This window comes from Mobula hypostoma, chromosome 2, assembly GCF_963921235.1.
Source record: "Mobula hypostoma chromosome 2, sMobHyp1.1, whole genome shotgun sequence".
Lineage (NCBI taxonomy): Eukaryota > Metazoa > Chordata > Chondrichthyes > Myliobatiformes > Myliobatidae > Mobula > Mobula hypostoma.
This window is the reverse complement of record NC_086098.1, coordinates 121,645,241-121,664,950: the sequence shown is the minus strand read 5'-3', so window position 1 is coordinate 121,664,950 and position 19,710 is coordinate 121,645,241. Positions and strand designations below refer to the sequence as shown.

The following is a 19,710-nucleotide window of genomic DNA, read 5'->3' as shown; positions in this document are numbered from 1 at the left end:
GGGGGGAAACCTAGAGGATGGGCAAGGGGTATAGTCAGAGGGGAAAAAGGAGAGAGAGAAAGAAAGAAAGAATGTGTGTATATAAATAAATAATGGATGGGGTACGAGGGGGAGGTGGGGCATTAGCGGAAGTTAGAGAAGTCAATGTTCATGCCATCAGGTTGGAGGCTACCCAGACGGAATATAAGGTGTTCTTCCTCCAACCTGAGTGTGGCTTCATCTTTACAGTAGAGGAGGTCGTGGATAGACATGTCAGAATGGGAATGGGATTTGGAATTAAAATGTGTGGCCACTGGGAGATCCTGCTTTCACTGGCGGACAGAGCGTAGGTGTTCAGCAAAACGATCTCCCAGTCTGCGTCGGGTTTCGCCAATATATAGAAGGCCACATCGGGAGCACCGGACGCAGTATATAACCCCAGCCGACTCACAGGTGAAGTGTCGCCTCACCTGGAAGGACTGTCTGGGGCCCTGAATGGTGGTAAGGGAGGAAGTGTAAGGGCACGTGTAGCACTTGTTCTGCTTACAAGTATAAGTGCCAGGAGGGAGATCAGTGGGGAGGGATGGGGGGGGAACGAATGGACAAGGGAGTCGCGTAGGGAGCGATCCCTGTGGAAAGCAGAGAGAGGCAGGGAGGGAAAGATGTGCTTAGTGGTGGGATCCCGTTGGAGGTGGCAGAAGTTACGGAGAATAATATGTTGGATCCAGAGGGTGGTGGGGTGGTAGGTGAGGACCAGAGGAACCCTATTCCTAGTGGGGTGACGGGAGGATGGAGTGAGAGCAATGTGCATGAAATGGGGGAGATGTGTTTGAGAGCAGAGTTGATGGTGGAGGAAGGGAAGCCCCTTTCTTTAAAAAAGGAGGACATCTCCCTCATCCTGGAATGAAAAGCCTCATCCTGAGAGCAGATGTGACGGAAACAGAGGAATTGCAAGAAGGGGATGGCATTTTTGCAAGAGACAGGGTGAGAAGAGGAATAGTCCAGATAGCTGTGAGAGTCAGTAGGCTTATAGTAGACATCAGTAGATAAGCTGTCTCCAGAGATAGAGACAGAAAGATCTAGAAAGGGGAGGGAGGTGTCGGAAATGGACCAGGTAAACTTGAGGGCAGGGTGAAAGTTGGAAGCAAAGTTAGTGAAGTGAACGAGCTCAGCATGCGTGCAGGAAGCAGCGCCAATGCAGTCGATGTAGCGAAGGAAAAGTTGGATACAGATACCAGAATAGGTTTGGAACATAGATTGTTCCACAAAGCCAACAAAAAGACAGGTACAGCTAGGGCCCATACAGGTGCCCATAGCTACACCTTTAGTTTGGAGGAAGTGGGGGGAGTTAAAGGAGAAATTATTAAGAGTAAGGACTAATTCTGCTAGACAGAGCAGAGTGGTGGTAGAGGGGAAATGATTAGGTCTGGAATCCAAAAAGTAGCGGAGAGCTTTGAGACCTTCCTGATGGGGGATGGAAGTATATAGGAACTGGACATCCATGGTGAAAATAAAGGTGGGGGCCAGGGAACTTAAAATCATCGAAAAGTTTAAGAGCGTGAGAAGTGTCACGAACATAGGTAGGAAGGGATTGAACAAGGGGGGAAAAAACCCTGTCAAGCAAGCCAGAGAAAGCAGGATCTCCCAGTGGCCACACATTTTAATTCCACATCCCATTCCCATTCTGATATGTCTATCCACAGCCTCCTCTACTGTAAAGATGAAGCCACACTCAGGTTGGAGGAACAACACCTTATATTCCGTCTGGCTAGCCTCCAATCTGATGGCATGAACACTGACTTCTCTAACTTCCGCTAATGCCCCACCTCCCCCTTGTACCCCATCCGTCATTTATTTATATACACACATTCTTTCTCTCTCTCCTTTTTCTCCCTCTGTCCTTCTGACTATACCCCTTGCCCATCCTGTGGGTTTTTCCCCCCCTCCCCCTTTCCTTTTCCCTGGGTCTCCTGTCCCATGATCCTCTTATATCCCTTTTGCCAATCACCTGTCCAGCTCTTGGCTCCATCCCTCCCCCTCCTGTCTTCTCCTATCATTTTGGATCTCCCCTTCCCCCTCTCCCTCCCACTTTCAAATCTCTTACTAGCTCTTCCTTCAGTTAGTTCTGACGAAGGGTCTCAGCCCGAAACGTCGACTGTACCTCTTCCTAACGATGCTGCCTGGCCTGCTGCGTTCACCAGCAACTTTGATGTGTGTTGCTTGAGTTTCCAGCATCTGCAGAATTCCTCGTGTTTATGTTCTTCTGTGCCTTATGGAATAGAATTCTATTTCCTGCACCTCCACCTGGTCTTTTTTTTCCCACTTCTGACAATTTCCTTTTCTGCACAAGTTACATAAATAGCAAATAAAAACCTATTTAGATAATATGAAGCTCAGAAATTGCATAGAGAATTTTAAAAAAGGGGTTACGTCTCTGGATAGTCATCACGGAGTATAAAAGATAACTGGAACTTTGGATGGCTTGCTTAAAACATTAAGTCTTTCTAGAGCAATTTCCTAAAATGATCTAGGAGTTTAAGTAGACTCTTCCAGGGAATGAAATAGCTGATAGTGAAGATAGTGTCCTTTGGGAAGGATCAGTGGGGAGAATCAAAATGCTTAGCATGGCTTAGTCTCTATCTCTTAAGAGATGTGAGTGGCAAATTTTTCACTCAGTAGTATCTGGAATGGGCTGCCAGAGGAGGTCAGTATGGAAGCAGGAGCAGTAATATTTAAGACACCTGGCCAGATATCTGAATGTGCAGGACACGGAGGAAAATGGAATTAGGCATGATAGTTAACATAGATGCAGAGGGCCAAAGGGCCTGTTTCACTGCTATGCAAGTTCAAGATATGGTCTGTTTTCATTCTGGTTGATAGCATTTTACTGAAAAACTGATAACCTGGCAGCCTTGGGTCTGCGGTAGTGCCAGATCAGCATGTTTTCTGGACCATTTACCCAGACACACTTATCTCACTTTTAAAAAGGTAGAGCGTTCCTATGAAACGGTTCATAAGCTGAAATGTCCTAAAGCAAAGAAGCAATTACCATTTACTTATATGGGAAAACTTTGTGAGCGTTCGCAGACCCAAAAATAACCTACCAAATCATGCCAAATAACACATAAAACCCAAAATAACAGTAACATATAGTAAAAGCAGGAATGATATAATAAATACACAGCCTATATAAAGTAGAAATACTTTTCCACAACCACTGCCTGCACTGTTCTCCATAGCGAAAATCTCACGCAAGCGCCATCGGCAGCAAATCTCACGCAAGCGCTGTTGGCAAAAACACGGCGCAAGCTCTCTCCAGTGACCTTTAAGCTATGAAGCTGCCAAATCATACCAAATAACACGTAAAAATACACAGCCTATATAAAGTAGAAATAATGTATATACAGTGTAGTATCACTTACCGGAATTGGTTCAGCGCCGAGCACACTGATGGTGGTGTGTTAGATTGAGTAGTTGGAGGTTGGGGTGGTGCAGTGGCCCCCACCCTCCGGGCCACCAACCGATACCGATCCGCGAAGCATGCAGGGGTGCAGCGGTAGCCGGGAGGCACACAGCACATCTTTAAGAAAAAAGCCCAAACAAACATGTTAATTAATTAGGTGCCGCCCGGCACGTAAATGTCAGCCCAGATAAGTGCCGATTTCCGATTGCGTCATCTCTGATCTGGGCCGACAATTACGTGTCAGGTGGCACCTAATTAATTAGCATGTTTATTTTGGCTTTTTTCTTAAAGATGTGCAGTGTGCCTCCCGGCTACCGCTGCATTCTCCGCGAATCGGTATCTGTCCGTGGCCTGGGGGTTGGGGTGGTGGGACACTGGGGTGTCATCTGTTTCCATTAGAGCAGGTGGCTCATCTTCTCTTATGACTGCCCGCCTCGATGTCGAAGGTCGAGGTTCGTTGTCTGCTGTGGCTGATGTGGAAGGCTTGCTTGACTGCTCAGCCTCGTGCATTTTTCTATCAGTTCTTTGTAAGGACTCAAACCATCTTGTAAATATCCCCTAAACCTATGTACCCTTTCAAAATTAAAGTCGTACTTTATCATTGCAGCGAAAATCTCACGCAGTTGCTTCACATTCAGTTCCTAGACGACTTCACTTTCGGTCCGTTCGCTACTGCATTCGGTTTTGATTGTTATCCTTTCCTTCCAATTGCATCAGCTCTTCATCTATCAGATCTTGGTCATGGGATGCCAAAACCTCTTCAACATCACCTTTGTCAGCTTCCACAAGCCAAACTCACTTTGTCCTTGCTTTGTTCACCACGATCAAAACGCCTAATTATTTCTAGTTTTACGCTAAGCGTAACACCCTTACGAGTTCTTTTAGGCTTTTTTGATGCCATAGAACTCTTCTTGCAAACTACTGCTCACAGGCACGTGTTTAAGCAATGCCGGCAAGAATGCCGTTGCGAATCCGGGGGAGAGCGGCTGCTCAGGGCACGTGCTGCCTTTTATCGCGCGCTGATTTTTTTTCGTAAACAGTGAAAACACCTTCTGAAAGCGAAAACAGGGTACTAATGTAGGTCTTTCGTAAGAGTGAGGTTTTGTAAAGTGAACGTTCGAAAAGCGGGGGACACCTGTATACAGATACTACTTGAGCGGGTCGAGGGCAAGCAATGTGACCCTCAGTGCTGAGATATGGGGCTCAGGGCTAGTCTTTAGTCAGCACCACAAAACGCAGCCCATTGCCAAGCCTTACAATGCCAGATCACCTGGGATCCTACAACTCTCTCTGTCTCAGCACCATGTCTTAGATAGAATAGAAGCAGCTACCTCCCTTTGTTTACTACACATCTCCCTCCAGCCAGAGTGTCTCTGTAATAACAAGTTCACTGAGCTGGGGAAAGCTAAGCAGCCAAACAACTGGGGGAGACAGCAGCTTCCATCACATCCAAGTGATGGCAACACAGGAGACCACAGGATCTGGCAATCTGGTCAGTTCCAAGTAGCAGCTCAGACTCAGTGTGCTGGCCAGGGTGCAACCTCAAGCCCTCCATCTTCACTGAGCTGCTACACTACTGGCCCTTGCCTGCTCAATACCAGCTCTTACAGAAAGCACCTTTGCACTGTGCCCAGGGCAATTCATTGCTGATTCACACCAAGTTCCTGGCACAGCAACGTTATATAACCCTATTTTAGCTTCATGAGTGCACTTGTTCATTAGCTGTGCCTTGAAAAGTAGGCCAAGAACCAATGTATAAATAAAATGGCTTGGCAAGTCAGAGGGGAAAGGACAGATTTGTGGCTCTCTTCATCAACGACACTTTGGCTTAGGCTATTGGACACTGGTCTGTGCCACATTAACTCAACACTTCAACTGGAACAAGTTCATGGGCTAGATAGCCAAGTCCTGTCACTATTTCTTAGATTATATATTCCAGATATGTTTCTTTCTGATGCCTTGTGGAGCTTAAAGTAGTTGCCATAGTCACCTGCCAGACTTTCAAAGCTATTCACTGAGTCAACCTTTTAAAAGGGCGCTTCATAGTCAAACAACTTAGAGTTAGTAACTATAGAATATTTCCTTAGCAGTTTGGTGAGGCCACACCTGTACTACAACATACCGTTCTGGTCTGCACAGGAATATACTACATGTGCTTTAGATAAAGCGAAGTAAAGGCAAACTGCTCTGAGATTTATAAATGAGAGGCCCTCTAGAAGGAAGACTGAGTAAAAAGGAGGATGTTCTACCAAACTACTGAGTTCTCAAATATAAAAATTCTTGATGTCTGAAACTTGCAGTCAAACTCAGGATAAGGGTTTAGCCATTCAGAATTGTATCAGGAAGAACTACCTCCCTCAGGGTTACTGAACCTTTGGAGTTACCACCTAAAGTGCTGTGGCATTCAGTTCCTCTTGGCATCAGGTGTGGTAATCTGCTCACATGCACTCCAGTAAACAAGTCTTTAAATGTGCACATTAATTACAGTGTACGTAATTCAGGGCTTTCAACTCCGACAATTCTCAGCAGTAACACAGGTAAAAGAATAAAGAGTTCCAGGTATGGTCTCAGTCATCTGAGGCCTCATGTTACTTAGACGCTCTTCTTCATGTTTGGTGAGCACAAGAGAAGGTTGATGCATAGAATCAGCCACTGTTCAGTATTAGGTAATTTACTTACCTGAAACAACATGGGTCACAAGAGACTGCAGATGCTGGAATCTGGAGCAACAAATGATCTGCTGGAGGAATTCAGTGGGTTGAACAGCACCTGTTGTGGGAGGTAGGGTGGAACTGTCGACATTTCAGGTTGAAATCCTACATTACCTCCCAACTCACCTAATGAACGTCACTTGACCCACCAAGTTCCTCCAGCAGACTATTTCTTGCTTGAAGACTTGGGGGTTCTGGTGGAGGTACAGTACCCTTTCTCTAACGCCTTAAACAAAAGGCCAGGCAAATGCACATGATTCGCAGCATCACTCACTTGTGCTTTCTGTTTCATCCTGACCAATTGCAAAGTAAATTATCTGGGGCAAGAGCAAAAATCTTTAAATGCTGAAAATCTGAAACAACATGAGATAATAGAAATAGTCAGCAGGTCAGGCAATTTCTGTGGGGAACGAATCAGGTTTACCTTGTTGGAACAATATCCTCTCATAGACCTGAAATGTTAACTTTCTTTCCCCTCTGATGTTACCTGGCCTACACAGTATTTCAGGCAAAATTTTTATTTCAGATTATCAGCTTATTACCTCACTAGTTGTGGGATATTTTTGGATGAAAATAGATTGCTACATCTTCTACTCTACACTTAATGTAATTAGTTATAAAATCCTTTGTTATGCACTCTTGTGATATGCTCGCTTTTATGCATCATGAACGCCTGATCATTGAACAGCATGTGGCACCAGGGTGAAGGTTTAGTTATCAATAATAGATTAGATTAGATTAGATTAGATTATGAGGACACTCAGTCCTTGTTTATTGTCATTTAGAAATGCAATAATAGACACAAATGACTGACAGTTAAATACTACCCGCCTGCAGCAGTGACACTACAAGGAATCAACACCATTGGTTAAGGCAAAGAGGTACCAAATGCTGTGGGATGGCCACGTAAACACCAAGTCAACACATTTCAGTCACAATGTAAACACGTTAAACAATTATTTGAGACCCACCTTGCTACGTTTCCCTGCAAGGTATCAGTCCATTTAAAGTTCTGAATAAAACGCAGTTTATTTTCTTGTGTGGTGCCATCTAGCGATGTTATGAAACCTTGGACGGTACAAGGTAAAAGAAATGTGAGTAAGTCATGATTATCTATATCACTTTTTTCCAAATTCAATGTTCAAAGTTCAAAGTACATGTATTATCGAAGTATGTACACTATACACAACCTTAAGATTTATCTTACAGGCAGCCGCAAAACAAACAGAACCCATTAAAAAAGACCAGCATACACATACATCCAATATTTTAAAAAAAGTAAACCCTCAAGCAAACAAATAAATAAGTAAATAACATTGAGAATTGAAGTTCACGAAAGCCACAAAGCCAGTCACAGCCAATCCGCGAGCTGTAGTTGCAGGCCACAGCCTCAGTTCAGCGCAGAGGCAAATCAACCTCACAAAGAAGCGAGCTGAGCACTGGCTTGTTGGTTGCCTCCAGCCCTGACACCCTGACCTTTTCGATCTAGCCCGGCATTTAAACTGACCAAACCTTGGGCCGTGGCATCTCAATGAGCTCTCAGGCCCAACCTTTCAAATATTACCGGGCCCTGAAATCAGTCAAACCTTGGGTTATTCCTCACTCCTGGAAGCTGTACAAGTTGCATCAGGATTAGTGACACACAATGATTCAAAATAGACCATTTTAACTCTGAGGGTCTACTATGGCTTCCTTATGCAGCCTAACCAAAGTTTTATGTAGCTGCAACCGGACTTCCTTACTTTTATACTCAGTGGTCCTACTGATGAAGGCACGTTTGCCCTGTGCCTTCATTACCACACTATCTACTCGTATAGCCAATTTCAAGGAGCTCTAGACTTGCACCCCAAGATCCCCAATGGTCCTGTCATTTATTTCACAAACCTGTAGGTTCAACACATCATTCTTAGTGTCATCTGCCACTTCAATAAGAGTCCCCCAGATACATTCTCCTCTTTCCACTTGCAGCATTCCTTCTGTCATTTGTTAGTCTACTCTTCAGTCTCCGTCAACCACTCCCCTTCTCCCGATACTTTTCTGTGCATCTATAAGATGCAACTGCTCTCTTAGAACAAAGCAGTAGAGCACAGAACAGGCCCTTCAGCCCCACTATATTGTGCCAACCTGTACAGTTACTCCATGATCAATCTAACCCTCCCTTCCTTGATAGCCCATAACTCTCCATTTTTATTTCATTCATGTGCCTGTCTCTTAAACGCCCCTGATGTATCAGCCTCAACCACATATCATATACACCTCTATCAAGTCACATCTCACTCTCCTTCACTCCCAAGAGCAAATCGCTAGCTTGCTCAACCTTTTCTCACAAGACACGTTCTCTAATCCAGGCAGCATTCTAGTAAATCTCCTTTACACCCTTGCTAAATCTTCCATATTCTTCCTGCAATAAGGCAATCAGAACTGAACACAATATTCCAAGATTGGTCTAACCACAGTTGTATAGTGCTGCAACATTAACTTGTGGTTCTTGAACCCAAACCCCCCCCCCACTAATGAAGGCCAACACACCATATACCCTTTTAGTCATCCTATCAACTTGAGTGGAAACTTTGAGGGATCTATGGACTTGGACCCCAAGATACCTCTGTTCCTCCACACTGTTAAGAATCCTGCCATAAACCTTGTACTCTGTCTTTAAGTTCGATCTTCCAAATGAATTACTTCACACTTCTTCTGACTGAACTCTATCTGCCACACCTCTGTCCAGTGGTGAATATGAGCTCGGTTTCACCATTTCAAAGAAGTTTGGATGGGTGGGGTACTGCAAGGCTCAGTGCTGGGACTGCAGCTATTTACAATATACATTAATGATTTAGATGAAAGGATTAAAAGTAACATTAGCAAATTTGCAGATGACACAAAACTGGGTGACAGTGTGAAATGTGAGGAGGATGTTATGAGAATACAGGGTGACTTGGACAGGTTGGGTGAGTGGGTAGATGCATGGCAGATGCAGTTTAATGTGGATAAATGGGAGGTTATCCACTTTGGTGGCAAGAACAGGAAGGCAGATTACTATCTGAATGGTGTCAAGTTAGGAAAAGGGGAAGGAAGTACAACGAGATCTGGGTGTCCTTGTCCATCAGTCACTGAAAGTAATGACATGTTGGCCTTCATACAAGGGGAGTTGAGTATAGGAGCAAAAAGGTCCTTCTGCAGTTGTACAAGGCCCTGGTGAGACCCCACCTGGAGTATTGTGTGTACTTTTGGTCTCCAAATTTGAGGAAAGACATTCTTGCTATGGAGGGAGTGCAGCGTAGGTTCACTGGGTTAATTCCAGGGATGGCGGGAATGTCATATGTTGAAAGATTGGAGCCACTGGGCTTGTATACACTGGAATTTAGAAGGATGAGAAGGGATCTGATTGAAACATATAACATTATGAAAGGATTGGACATGCTAGAGGCAGGAAACATGTCCTGATGTTGGGGGAGTCCAGAACCAGAGGCCACAGTTTAAGAATAAGGGGTAGACCATTTAGAACGGAGTTGAGGAAAAACTTTTTCCACACAGAGGGTTGTGGATCTGTGGAATGCTCTGCCTCAGAAGGCAGTGGAAGCTAATTCTCTAGATTCTTTCACGGAAGAGTTAGATAGAGCTCTTAAAGATAGCGGAGTCAAGGGACATGGGGAGAAGGCAGGAACAGGGCACTGACTGTCGATGATCAGCCATGATCACAGTGAATGGCGGTGCTGGCTCGAAGGGCTGAATGGCCTACTCCTGCACCTATTGTCTATTGTTAGACCTGTGGCACTCGGAACAGTCAATCCAGAACTTACAAGTCCAGGTATGATTTACGAAAGGCCATTGAGAGTAAAAAGGTAATTCCATGTGAAGCCAGAGACACAATCAAATGCACGACAGCTGCGGCATACTCTGCATGGCATTACTTCTATAAGGCAAAACCTAATATTTCAGTCCCCAATGAGCTCAATGCCTTTTATGAACACTTTAAGAGGGAAAAACACACTATCCCAGTGTGAATCCCCATAGCATCTGATGACCCTATGATTTCAGTCTTGAAAGCTAAATACTTCTAAGACATCAGACCCCTGGCAGGGTTCTGAAAACATGTGGTGACTAACAGGCTGGAGCATTCCAGGACATCTTCAACCTCTCACTGCTGCGAATGGCAGATCCCAGCTGCTTCAAAACAGGATCAATTACCTTGGCGCCCAAGGAGAGCAGGGTGAGCTGCCTCAATGACAACTGGCCAGTAGCACTCACATCGACTGTGATAAGGTGCTCCATGAGTTTGGATATGGCTAGAATTAACTCCTTCTTCATCAAGAACTTGGACACACTAAATTTGCCTTTTGCCACATCAGGATACAGTGACGACAATCTCGTGAACTTTCCACTTAGCTTTGGAGTACCTGGACAACACCTATACATACAACAGTCTATTTATTGATATAGCTTAGCTTTCAACACTGCCACCTCTCAGTACTAATCAAAGAGCTTCAAAACCTATGCCTCTGTACCCCTTTCCAACTGGATCCTTGACTTCCTTTATCATGAGACCATAGTCAATGTGGGTCAGTAATATCTCCTTGCTAGCAATCAACACAGGTATGTCTCATTGTTGTTTATCCCATTGTTCTACTCTCTACAATTGTGGTTATGTGGCAAGGCATATCTCAAAGGCCATCTGCAAGTTCACCAATTACATAACTGCCGTTGGCAGAATCTCAAGATGGTGATGAGGCGGCTTACCGCAGTGAGATACAGTTGCAAGAAAAAGTTTGTGAACCCTTTGCAATTACCTGTTTTTTTGCAATAATTACTCATAAAATGTGGTCTGATCTTCATCTAAGTCATAGTACTAGACAAACACAATCTGCCTAAACTAATAACACACAACAATTGTACTTCTCATCAATACTGAGTACACCATTTAAACAATCTAGGTTCAAAAAAGTATGTGAACCTCTGGGGTAATAATGCCTTCTACAAAAGCTATTCGGAGTCAGGTTTCCAATCAACGAGATGAGATTGGAGGTGTGAGTTGTAGAGGTGCCCAGTCCTATAAAGAAGACACACAAAGTCAGGTTACTGACAGAGCCTGCTCTTCTCAACAGAGATCTGCTTATGCGCACCGTGCCTCAGCCAAAACAATTTCCAGAGGACCTCAGAAGAATTGCGGAGATGCACGAAGCTGGAAAAGGCTACAAAATTATTTCTAAAGACCTGAGTGCTCATCAGTCCACAGTACGAGAAATTGTCCACAAATGGATGAAATTCAGTACTGTTGCTAACTCTCCCTAAGACTGGGAATCCTGCAAAGATCACACCAAGAACACAACGGGCAGTGCTGAAGGAGGTGAAAAAGAACCTAAGGGCAACAGCAAAAGACGTGCAGAAATTTCTAGAACTTACTAAAGTCTCTGATCATGTGTTGACTATAAGAAAACAACTGAACAAGAGATGCGGTGTCATGACCTGAAGAGGGCTGATTATTCAAGGTATCCCAAAAATATTGATGAATTGTAACAGTTTTGTATGGAGGAATGGTCTAAAATTTCTCCTCGCTATTGTGCACATCTAATCAGCGGGTACAGGAAATGTTTGGTGGAGGTTATTGCTGCTAAAGGAGGAGCTACGAGTTATTAAATACAAGGATTCACATACTTTTTTCCAGCTTGTACGGTGAATGATTAAATATGTTCAATAAAGACATGAAAAATACAATTGTTTGTGTGTTATTACTTTCAGCAGATTGTTTTTGTCTATTATTGTGACTTTGATGAAGCTCAGACCACATTTTGTGAGTAATTAATGCAGAAAACCAGGGTTCACAAACTTTTTCTTGCAACTGTAGATTGATTAGTTGAGTGGTATCATAACAATAACCTGCAACCAATGTTAGCAAGACCAATGAATTGATTATGAACTTCAGAAAAAGGGAAGTTGGGAGAACATAAACCAATTCTCATTAAGAGGTTAGCAGTGGAAAGGGTGAGCAGCTTCATGTTCCTGACCATCAGCATCTCAGAGGATGCAATCATAAAAAGGCACATCAGCAGCTGTATTTCATTAGGAGTTTTGAGGGGATTTGGTACTTCACCAAAAGACTCTAGCAGATTTCTATAGATGCTTGGTTGACAGCATTTGACTGGTTTCATCACTGCCTAGAAAACAGACTTGTAGATTCTGCAGGTTTAATCTTCCCCACCATTGAGGATATCTTGAAAAGGCAGTACCTCAAGAAGGCAACATCCACCACTAAGGACCCTCATCATCTAGAACAGGGGTTCCCAACCTTTTCTATGCTATAGACCAATCCCATTAAGCAAGGTGTCCAGAGCCTGAAGACCCACAATCAACATTTTAGGAACATCTTCTTTCCCTCTGCCGTCAAATTTCTGAATAGTCCTAAAACATGACCTTGCTATTCCTCTTTTGCACAATCCACTAATATTTTGTAACTCTTAGTAATTTTGATGTCTTGAGTACACTGCTGCTACAAAAACAACTTTCACAACATATGTTATTGATACTAAACTTCATTCTGATGAGGATCTTTTGAAACTTGCCAGCATTATAATGTTATATGCATACACCAGGCTCCCACAAACAAGTTTTGGGATACCTATTTTTGTTGGCATTTGTAGGGATAAATATTACTCAGGACAAGACAATTCTTCTAAGCTTCTTAATAATTTCATACAATGTATTGCAGGGATATAATGGGAGGCAAAGCCTTAGTTTAATATTGCATTCTAAAATGGGCCCCAATTATAAAACTCGCCCCCAGTGTAGTCTTTTCTGCTCAAGTATCTTAAGTTGACCTTGAACACAAAGTCTTACAACTTAAGCTTGCAAACATTGAGTGACACTGCTCTAACAGTCTTCCAACCTGACCTGTTTATATCTACCATCTTTGTTCTTGTAATTATTACACCTCCAACTCCACATGCCTTCACTGCAGCACAAATCACAGAGAGTGGTAAGCATATGGGACAGGCAGCCATCAGAAGTGGCTGAGGTAGGAATGGTACTATCTTTAAGAAGTACTTGGATAGCCACATGGAGTAGCAGGGTTTTGAAGAATGTGACCAAACATTGGAAACTGGGACTAGCTAGTTGAACATGACCAGCATGGACTAGGGGCTGAAAGAGATGTGTCTGTTCTGTATTGTTCTATGACTCCCCTATTAAGCCTTTCCCATCCACTGGTTTTCTGAGTAGTCTTTCTGAGAACATTTATTTATAGGAAGTGTGGATTGCAAACAGGACAGGCAATTTCTGCTCATCCCTAACTGAGCTCCAGGAGAAAATGAAGCCAAAAACAAATTACTTGCGATTTAGATATAGACAATGACAAAATGCTAATGAGAGTAGTCCTTACAGATGATTAGTAACATTCCAATGTTAGAAAACCAAGTTGACCAGGATTATTAAAACTATTTTCTGAATGTTATCTCTTTTGTAACACATGCTTTGAGAAAGCCCAAAATATCAGAAAGAAAGCTTTCACACAACTTTCACCGCCTAAGGATATCCCAAACACTTAACTAAAGAAGTTAACTGCATTCATGTAGTATTTTGACTGCATCCAGAATGGGACCAAAGGTTTCTGTCTACTTAAAGACTTCAGGATTTGAGATACCACAGGAAATAAAAGTAGAAGTTCAGCCATTATCATGTTCAATGTTGGACAAAGCACAAGGGAGTCATATGGTCTACTCCTGTTCACAAATGTGGTGAATCCATGGCATTCTCAACCCTGGAGAATAGTGGAAGTTCAATCATGGGGAAGGCAGGAGGGGGGGTTTTAAACGGGGAATAGATACAGTTTTGAAAGATCATTTCCAGAAGTTTCCAACCTAGACTATTCATGCTAAAACTGTATAAAACATTGCAGAGAAGATGTACGAAGATAGTCTGCCCAGGCTGTGTGTTATTTCCCCATGGAACAAATGAGACAGAGAGAATATTTAGTTGATTTAGAAACAAGATTATAGGAAGTCCAATCACAAACAAGAGAAAATCTGTAAATGCTGAAAATCCAAGTAACACACACAAAATGCTGGAGGAACTCGGAAGGCCAGGCAGCATCAACGGAAAAGAGTACAGTCAACGTCTCAGCCAAAATGTCGACTGTACTCTTTTCCACAGATGCTACCTGGGCTACTGAGTTCCTCCAGCATTTTGTGCATGTTGCTACAATGATAGGAAGTCTAAATTACAGGTTAAACAAAGGACTCGTTTACCATAGCTGCTGAGTTCAGTTACCATAAAATTATATTTATATTAATTAATAGAAGAATTTACAGGGGAATTAAAAGGTGGGGTCTCAATACATGATCGCTTCACCTGAAAGAATAAAGGGGGCAAAATCTCTCCACACATGTAAAAATACAGTGGCCCTAGTACTGGGAACAAGGATTAACCTTAAAACCATTTTTAGCCAATACAAAAGAGATGCAGTGCAGAATACAGAATACTCAAAACAAAGCATCTGAATTCATTGCTTTTACATCACATATGTCTTCATTTCAAACCCTTTCACAGGACAGAGAGAAGAATCCACAAAAGCCAATTATGTGACCTGGTTTTAAAGCCAGTTCTCTGGGATGAACTTTTATTGCCTTCGGGGCGAGGTACAGTCAAGGTATTTTTAAAATCCTCAGGACATACCAGAAAGAAAAACAGATCCCCCACCAAAACAACAGTGTTAACATTGTCAAGCACTTTACAACACTGAAGTACTTTTGAAGTGTAGCTATGTGATGAAGGGAAATGGGGTAACTTAATTTTGTAAAAGTAGAGTACAGTACAAAAAGAGAGAACTTATGATCTACTTTAAGTAATGTTGGTTGAGGGATACACGTTGACCAGGGAAAACCACAGTTCTTCTTTGAAAAGTGCTCTGGGATTCTTTACTTTCAGTTGAGCAAACAGTAGCAGCTTTGTATTTAGGATTGCCCCTCTAACATAGCAGTACTTAGTACTCTAGCAAACTAATAGCCTGGATTGTGGCCATACCACAAGAGTAGAACTTGACACGAAAGCCATTTCAAGACACAAGTGCCAACACAAATCCACTGATAAATCTAACTTCAATTAGTGTAAGTTAATTAACAGAAGGATGTGAAAAAAATATTGATAAAGAATTTTCTCACACTGCCTGAAAGGATGTTGTCCTGAAATTATCAACGTAACCAAAAATGAAATACCACTATAGTTCTTGAACTGCAGGAATATGGACCCAGTGTCGGGAGGTAGGATTGATCCCATTGGGTCACAATGCACAAGTCCCCAAAGAATGGCGACAAAAACATACCCAACACTACCATTAGCCCCACAAACAAAATGCTGGAGGAACTCAACAGGTCAGGCAGTACCAATGGAAATGAATAAACAGTTGATGATTTGGACCAAGACCATTCATCAGGAGGTGAAGGTGGGGGGAGGGAGAGAGGGCAGGAGTACCACCTTTAGCCTGATGACCACCTTCAGATGTGTTGTATCATGCTATGTGCGCAGCACCAGGTGTCACTAGGTGTCACGAATGGCACAACAGTACACTCAGTGGCCACTTTATTAGGTATACCTTTCTAGAACTGGGTAGGACCCCCTTTTGCCCCCAGAACAGCCTGAACTCTTCATGGCATGGATTTAACAAGATGCTGGAAACATTCCTTAGATTTTGGTCCATGTTGACATGATAGCATCACGTAGCACCATACCATTAGATCACCAGCAGCCTGAACCATTGATACAAGGCAGGATGGATCCATAGATTATGTTGTTTATGCCAAATTTTGACCCTACCATCTGCACGTTGCAGCAGAAGTCAAGATTTCTCAGACCAGGCGATGTTCTTCCAATCTTCAACTGTCCAGTTTTGGTAAGCCTATACCCACCGAGCCTCATTTCCCGTTCTTAGCTGACAGGAGTGGAACGTGTTGTGGTCTTGTGCTACTGTAGCCCATCCACTTCAAGATTCAATGTGGTAAGATACAAAATAAGCTATAGGAGCAGAATTATGTCATTTGGCCCATCAAGTCTGCTTTGCCATTTCATCATGGCTGATCCAATTTTCTTCTCAGCCCCAATCTCCTGCCTTCTCCCCGTATCCCTTCATGCCCTAACCGATCAAGAACCTATCAACCTCTGCCTTAAATATATATAAAGACTTGGCCTCCACAGCTGACTATTGCCAAGAATTCCACAGATTCAGCACTCTGGCTAAATAAATTCCTTCTCATCTCCTTTCTAAAAGGACACCCTTCTATTCTAAGGCTGTGTCCTCTGGTCTTAAACTCTCCCACTATAGGAAACATCTTCTCCACATTCACTCTCTCAAGGCCTTTCACCATTCAATGGGTTTCAATGAGGTCACCCCTCATTCTTCTGAATTCTAGCAAATACAGGCCCAGAGCCATCAAACACACTTCACCCACAGAACTGCCACTCAGTAGTAGAGCTTTGTTTCTCACACCATTCTCTGGAAACTCTAGAGATTATTGTGTATGAAAATCCCAGGAGATCAGCGGTTTCTGAGATACTCAAACCACCCCATCTTGCACCAACCATACTCTATGGTCAAAGTCACTTAGATCACATTTGCTGCCCATTCTCATCTAAATAACAAATGAACCTCTTGACTTTTATGCACTGAGTTATTGCCACATGATTGGTTGATCCCCTTTCTTGATATCTCTCTGTCTCCATCTCTGGCGACAAACTGTCTACCAATATCTTTTCTAAACCTACCAACTCCCATGGCTATCTTGACTATACCTCTTCCCACTCTGTTTCCACACTTTTCTCATTTCTTTTGTTTTCATCTGTTCCCAAGATGAGGCTTTTCTTTCCAAAACATCAGAAGTGTCCTCCTTCTTCACAGAATGGGGTTTCCCTTCCTCCACTACCGATGCTGGCCTCACCAGGCATCTCTTTTCCCGAACATCTGCCCTCACCCCATCTTCCTGCCCCCTTAACAGGGTTAGAATTCCTCTTGTCCTCACCTACCATTTCATGAGCCACTGCATTCAGCACATCATTCACCGCAACTTCCACCATTTTCAACGGAACCCTACCAAACACAGCTTTACCTCCACCAACTCTCCACAAGGATCACTCCTTCCGTGATTCCCTTGTCTATTCGTCTCTCCCAACTCATCTCCCTCCTGGCACTTATCCTTGCAACTGGAAGAAATGCACCTCTTCCCTCACCTCCAATCAGGGCCCCAAAAGGTCCTTTCAGGTGAAGCAACACTTCACCTGCCAATCTGTTGGGGTCGTCTAGTGATGCGCCCTCCTCCACATTGGTGAGACCTGATGAAGACTGGGGACCACTTTATTGAGGACCTTCTCTCTAGAAGAAGAAAGAATTTTCTGGTGGCCAGCCATTTTAATTCCAATCCACATTCTGACCTCTTCTACCTGCTATGCTCAAGTTGGAAGAGCAACACCTCATTCTCTCTAGGTAGCCTCCAACATAATGGCAGGAGCATTCGTTTCTTCTTCTGTTCCTCACTCTGCCCCCCCCCCACCTCTTATCGCCTCCCCCTTGGTGCCCCCTCCTTCCCTTTCTCCCATGGTCCTTCCATCAGAGTCCTTCTTCTCCAGTCCTTTATCTTTTCCATCTATCACCTCCTAACTTCTTACATCATTCCAACTTCCTCACCCACCTTCTAGCTTGTACTCTTTCCTCTCCTCCCACCTTCTAATGATGGCTTCTTACCTCTTCCTTTCCAGCCCTGATGAAGGGCCTCAGCCAGAAATATCAACTGTTAATTCATTTCCATATACGTTGCCTGACCTGCTGAGTTCCTCCAGCATTTTGAATGTTAGATAACTGCACTTAGGAATAGGTATACCTAATATAGTGGCACCGAGTGTCTGTGGAGAGGATGCATTGAAGCTTGCTGCAGCCAAATATAAGACTCTGTGGGGAAGAACCATAGTCTAGGCCGCTTCCGCTACTGCACAGAGAGGGGCTGAGTCAAGTAGAGAAGCTCCTCGAAAAATGGAAGATGCCATATTGAGGGGCAACAGTGCTACATTTGTGTTTGTCCCTTTAGAAGTTTACACCACTGTATATAATACCATTAATTTAAAAACTCTTTGCATTGCTTCTTCCTTTGTATATATTTATGAATAAAGTCTATTTCTGAAATAAAATTTTGTTTTCATATCTTCATTTCAAGTGCCTGTCACTTTTGTTTCTTCAGCTTATGTTGAACTTTGTTGGAATCGTGTGGATGCTAAAATAGAGATGTTGACGTGGAGTGGCTGGAATATAAAATCTCATCCGTTGTAGCCCTTACGACACAGCATTAATCCAACAAAATTAGGTAACCAGCGTTTCTAATTCATTCAGAACAATAATTCTGCTTAACTGTTTGTTGCTGGTTTGATAAAGTTTAAGGGAATGGGGGAATTCTCAGATCCCTGTAAACAATGAATTAAATACTGACTATGTCTGTGACTGCAGTGTGTTTGAACAATGTCTCACAGCTGCCTTCTTTGGAGCAAGATAATTAGAGTTTGCCCAGATCCACATCAGATGTCTCTGGGCTTTTCACACCTTTTGATTTTGACAAAAAGCAGTACCTGATGGAAATCAGACAGAACATTGCTTTCTTAATTAAAGCATAAATTTGACAGATGTTCTTATCTTTGTAATTAAGTTGTGGCTCCAGCAAACCAGGTAGGACATTCTTTTCTTTAATTAAGGTGGCTGGAGTATCTAACAAATTGATTGTACTTTTGTATCAATAGTCCTTTGACTTGACCGGAATAGTTATCAAACTGATTGTTCTCTGTACCAGTAGTCCATTGACTTGACCGGAATGGCTATCAAACTGATTTTGTATCGGTGGCCTTGTAACTTCTGACAACTCTGACATCGGGCAGTGAACTTGTAGAACCGCCAGGGAGATGAGAAAGGGTCTCTCCCTGATGTCCGCTCCAAGTTCACTTGCCAGCTGAGCTCGAAGAAATAAACGGGTGAAAAGATAAATAACGATCTTTTTGTGCTGTCGTTATTTGATCCAGCAAAGTTACGTTTACAGGTTGACCTATGAAGTATTCTCATCCTTCAAAATTTCCTGCAACTGTGTTCTACATTCCATAATTCCAGCTTCTTTCTCTACCTTTAACTCCTCTATTGTCCATCTTCTATTTACATCCCCTCTACACAGCAACAACTAATAACACCTTCCATCAGACTACACCAACAGCACCTGGATTCTTTTATCACCCAATCAGACATTCCTTCCTCTTGTCTACAATTTAAAACAGCCATCATCTTATATTCCACATTTCTAAGAAACACTGACTCTGATCTCCACAGATGCTACCTGACCACAGGCTTGCAGCAATTCCTGCTTTTAAATTATCACACTTTACCGTCCCTGTACCAAATTCAACACATTAACATCAGGCCTTTAATCTTTAATTAAATTTTTACCTTGTAAAAGGGAGAAGTATGCATCTACTGCATTCTTCATCATTTCCATGTTACAATTCACATCTAGAAATAACTCCAGGAGTTTCATCCTTGTGCTTCTCAAGTCA

General features: G+C 43.0%; 1 protein-coding gene across 1 annotated transcript in view; it reads right to left on the bottom strand.

Annotated features, from left to right (window-relative positions):
• brox (BRO1 domain and CAAX motif containing) overlaps positions 1-19,710 on the bottom strand; it is a 52,644-nt gene that overhangs the window by 26,828 nt on the left and 6,106 nt on the right. Inside the window, exons 2-3 of the mRNA XM_063040565.1 lie at positions 19,604-19,710; positions 7,125-7,221 (exon numbers count right to left, since the gene is read on the bottom strand). Of these exons, the coding sequence (XP_062896635.1) occupies positions 7,125-7,221; positions 19,604-19,710 (204 nt within the window). The remainder of the gene's footprint in view (positions 1-7,124; positions 7,222-19,603) is intronic.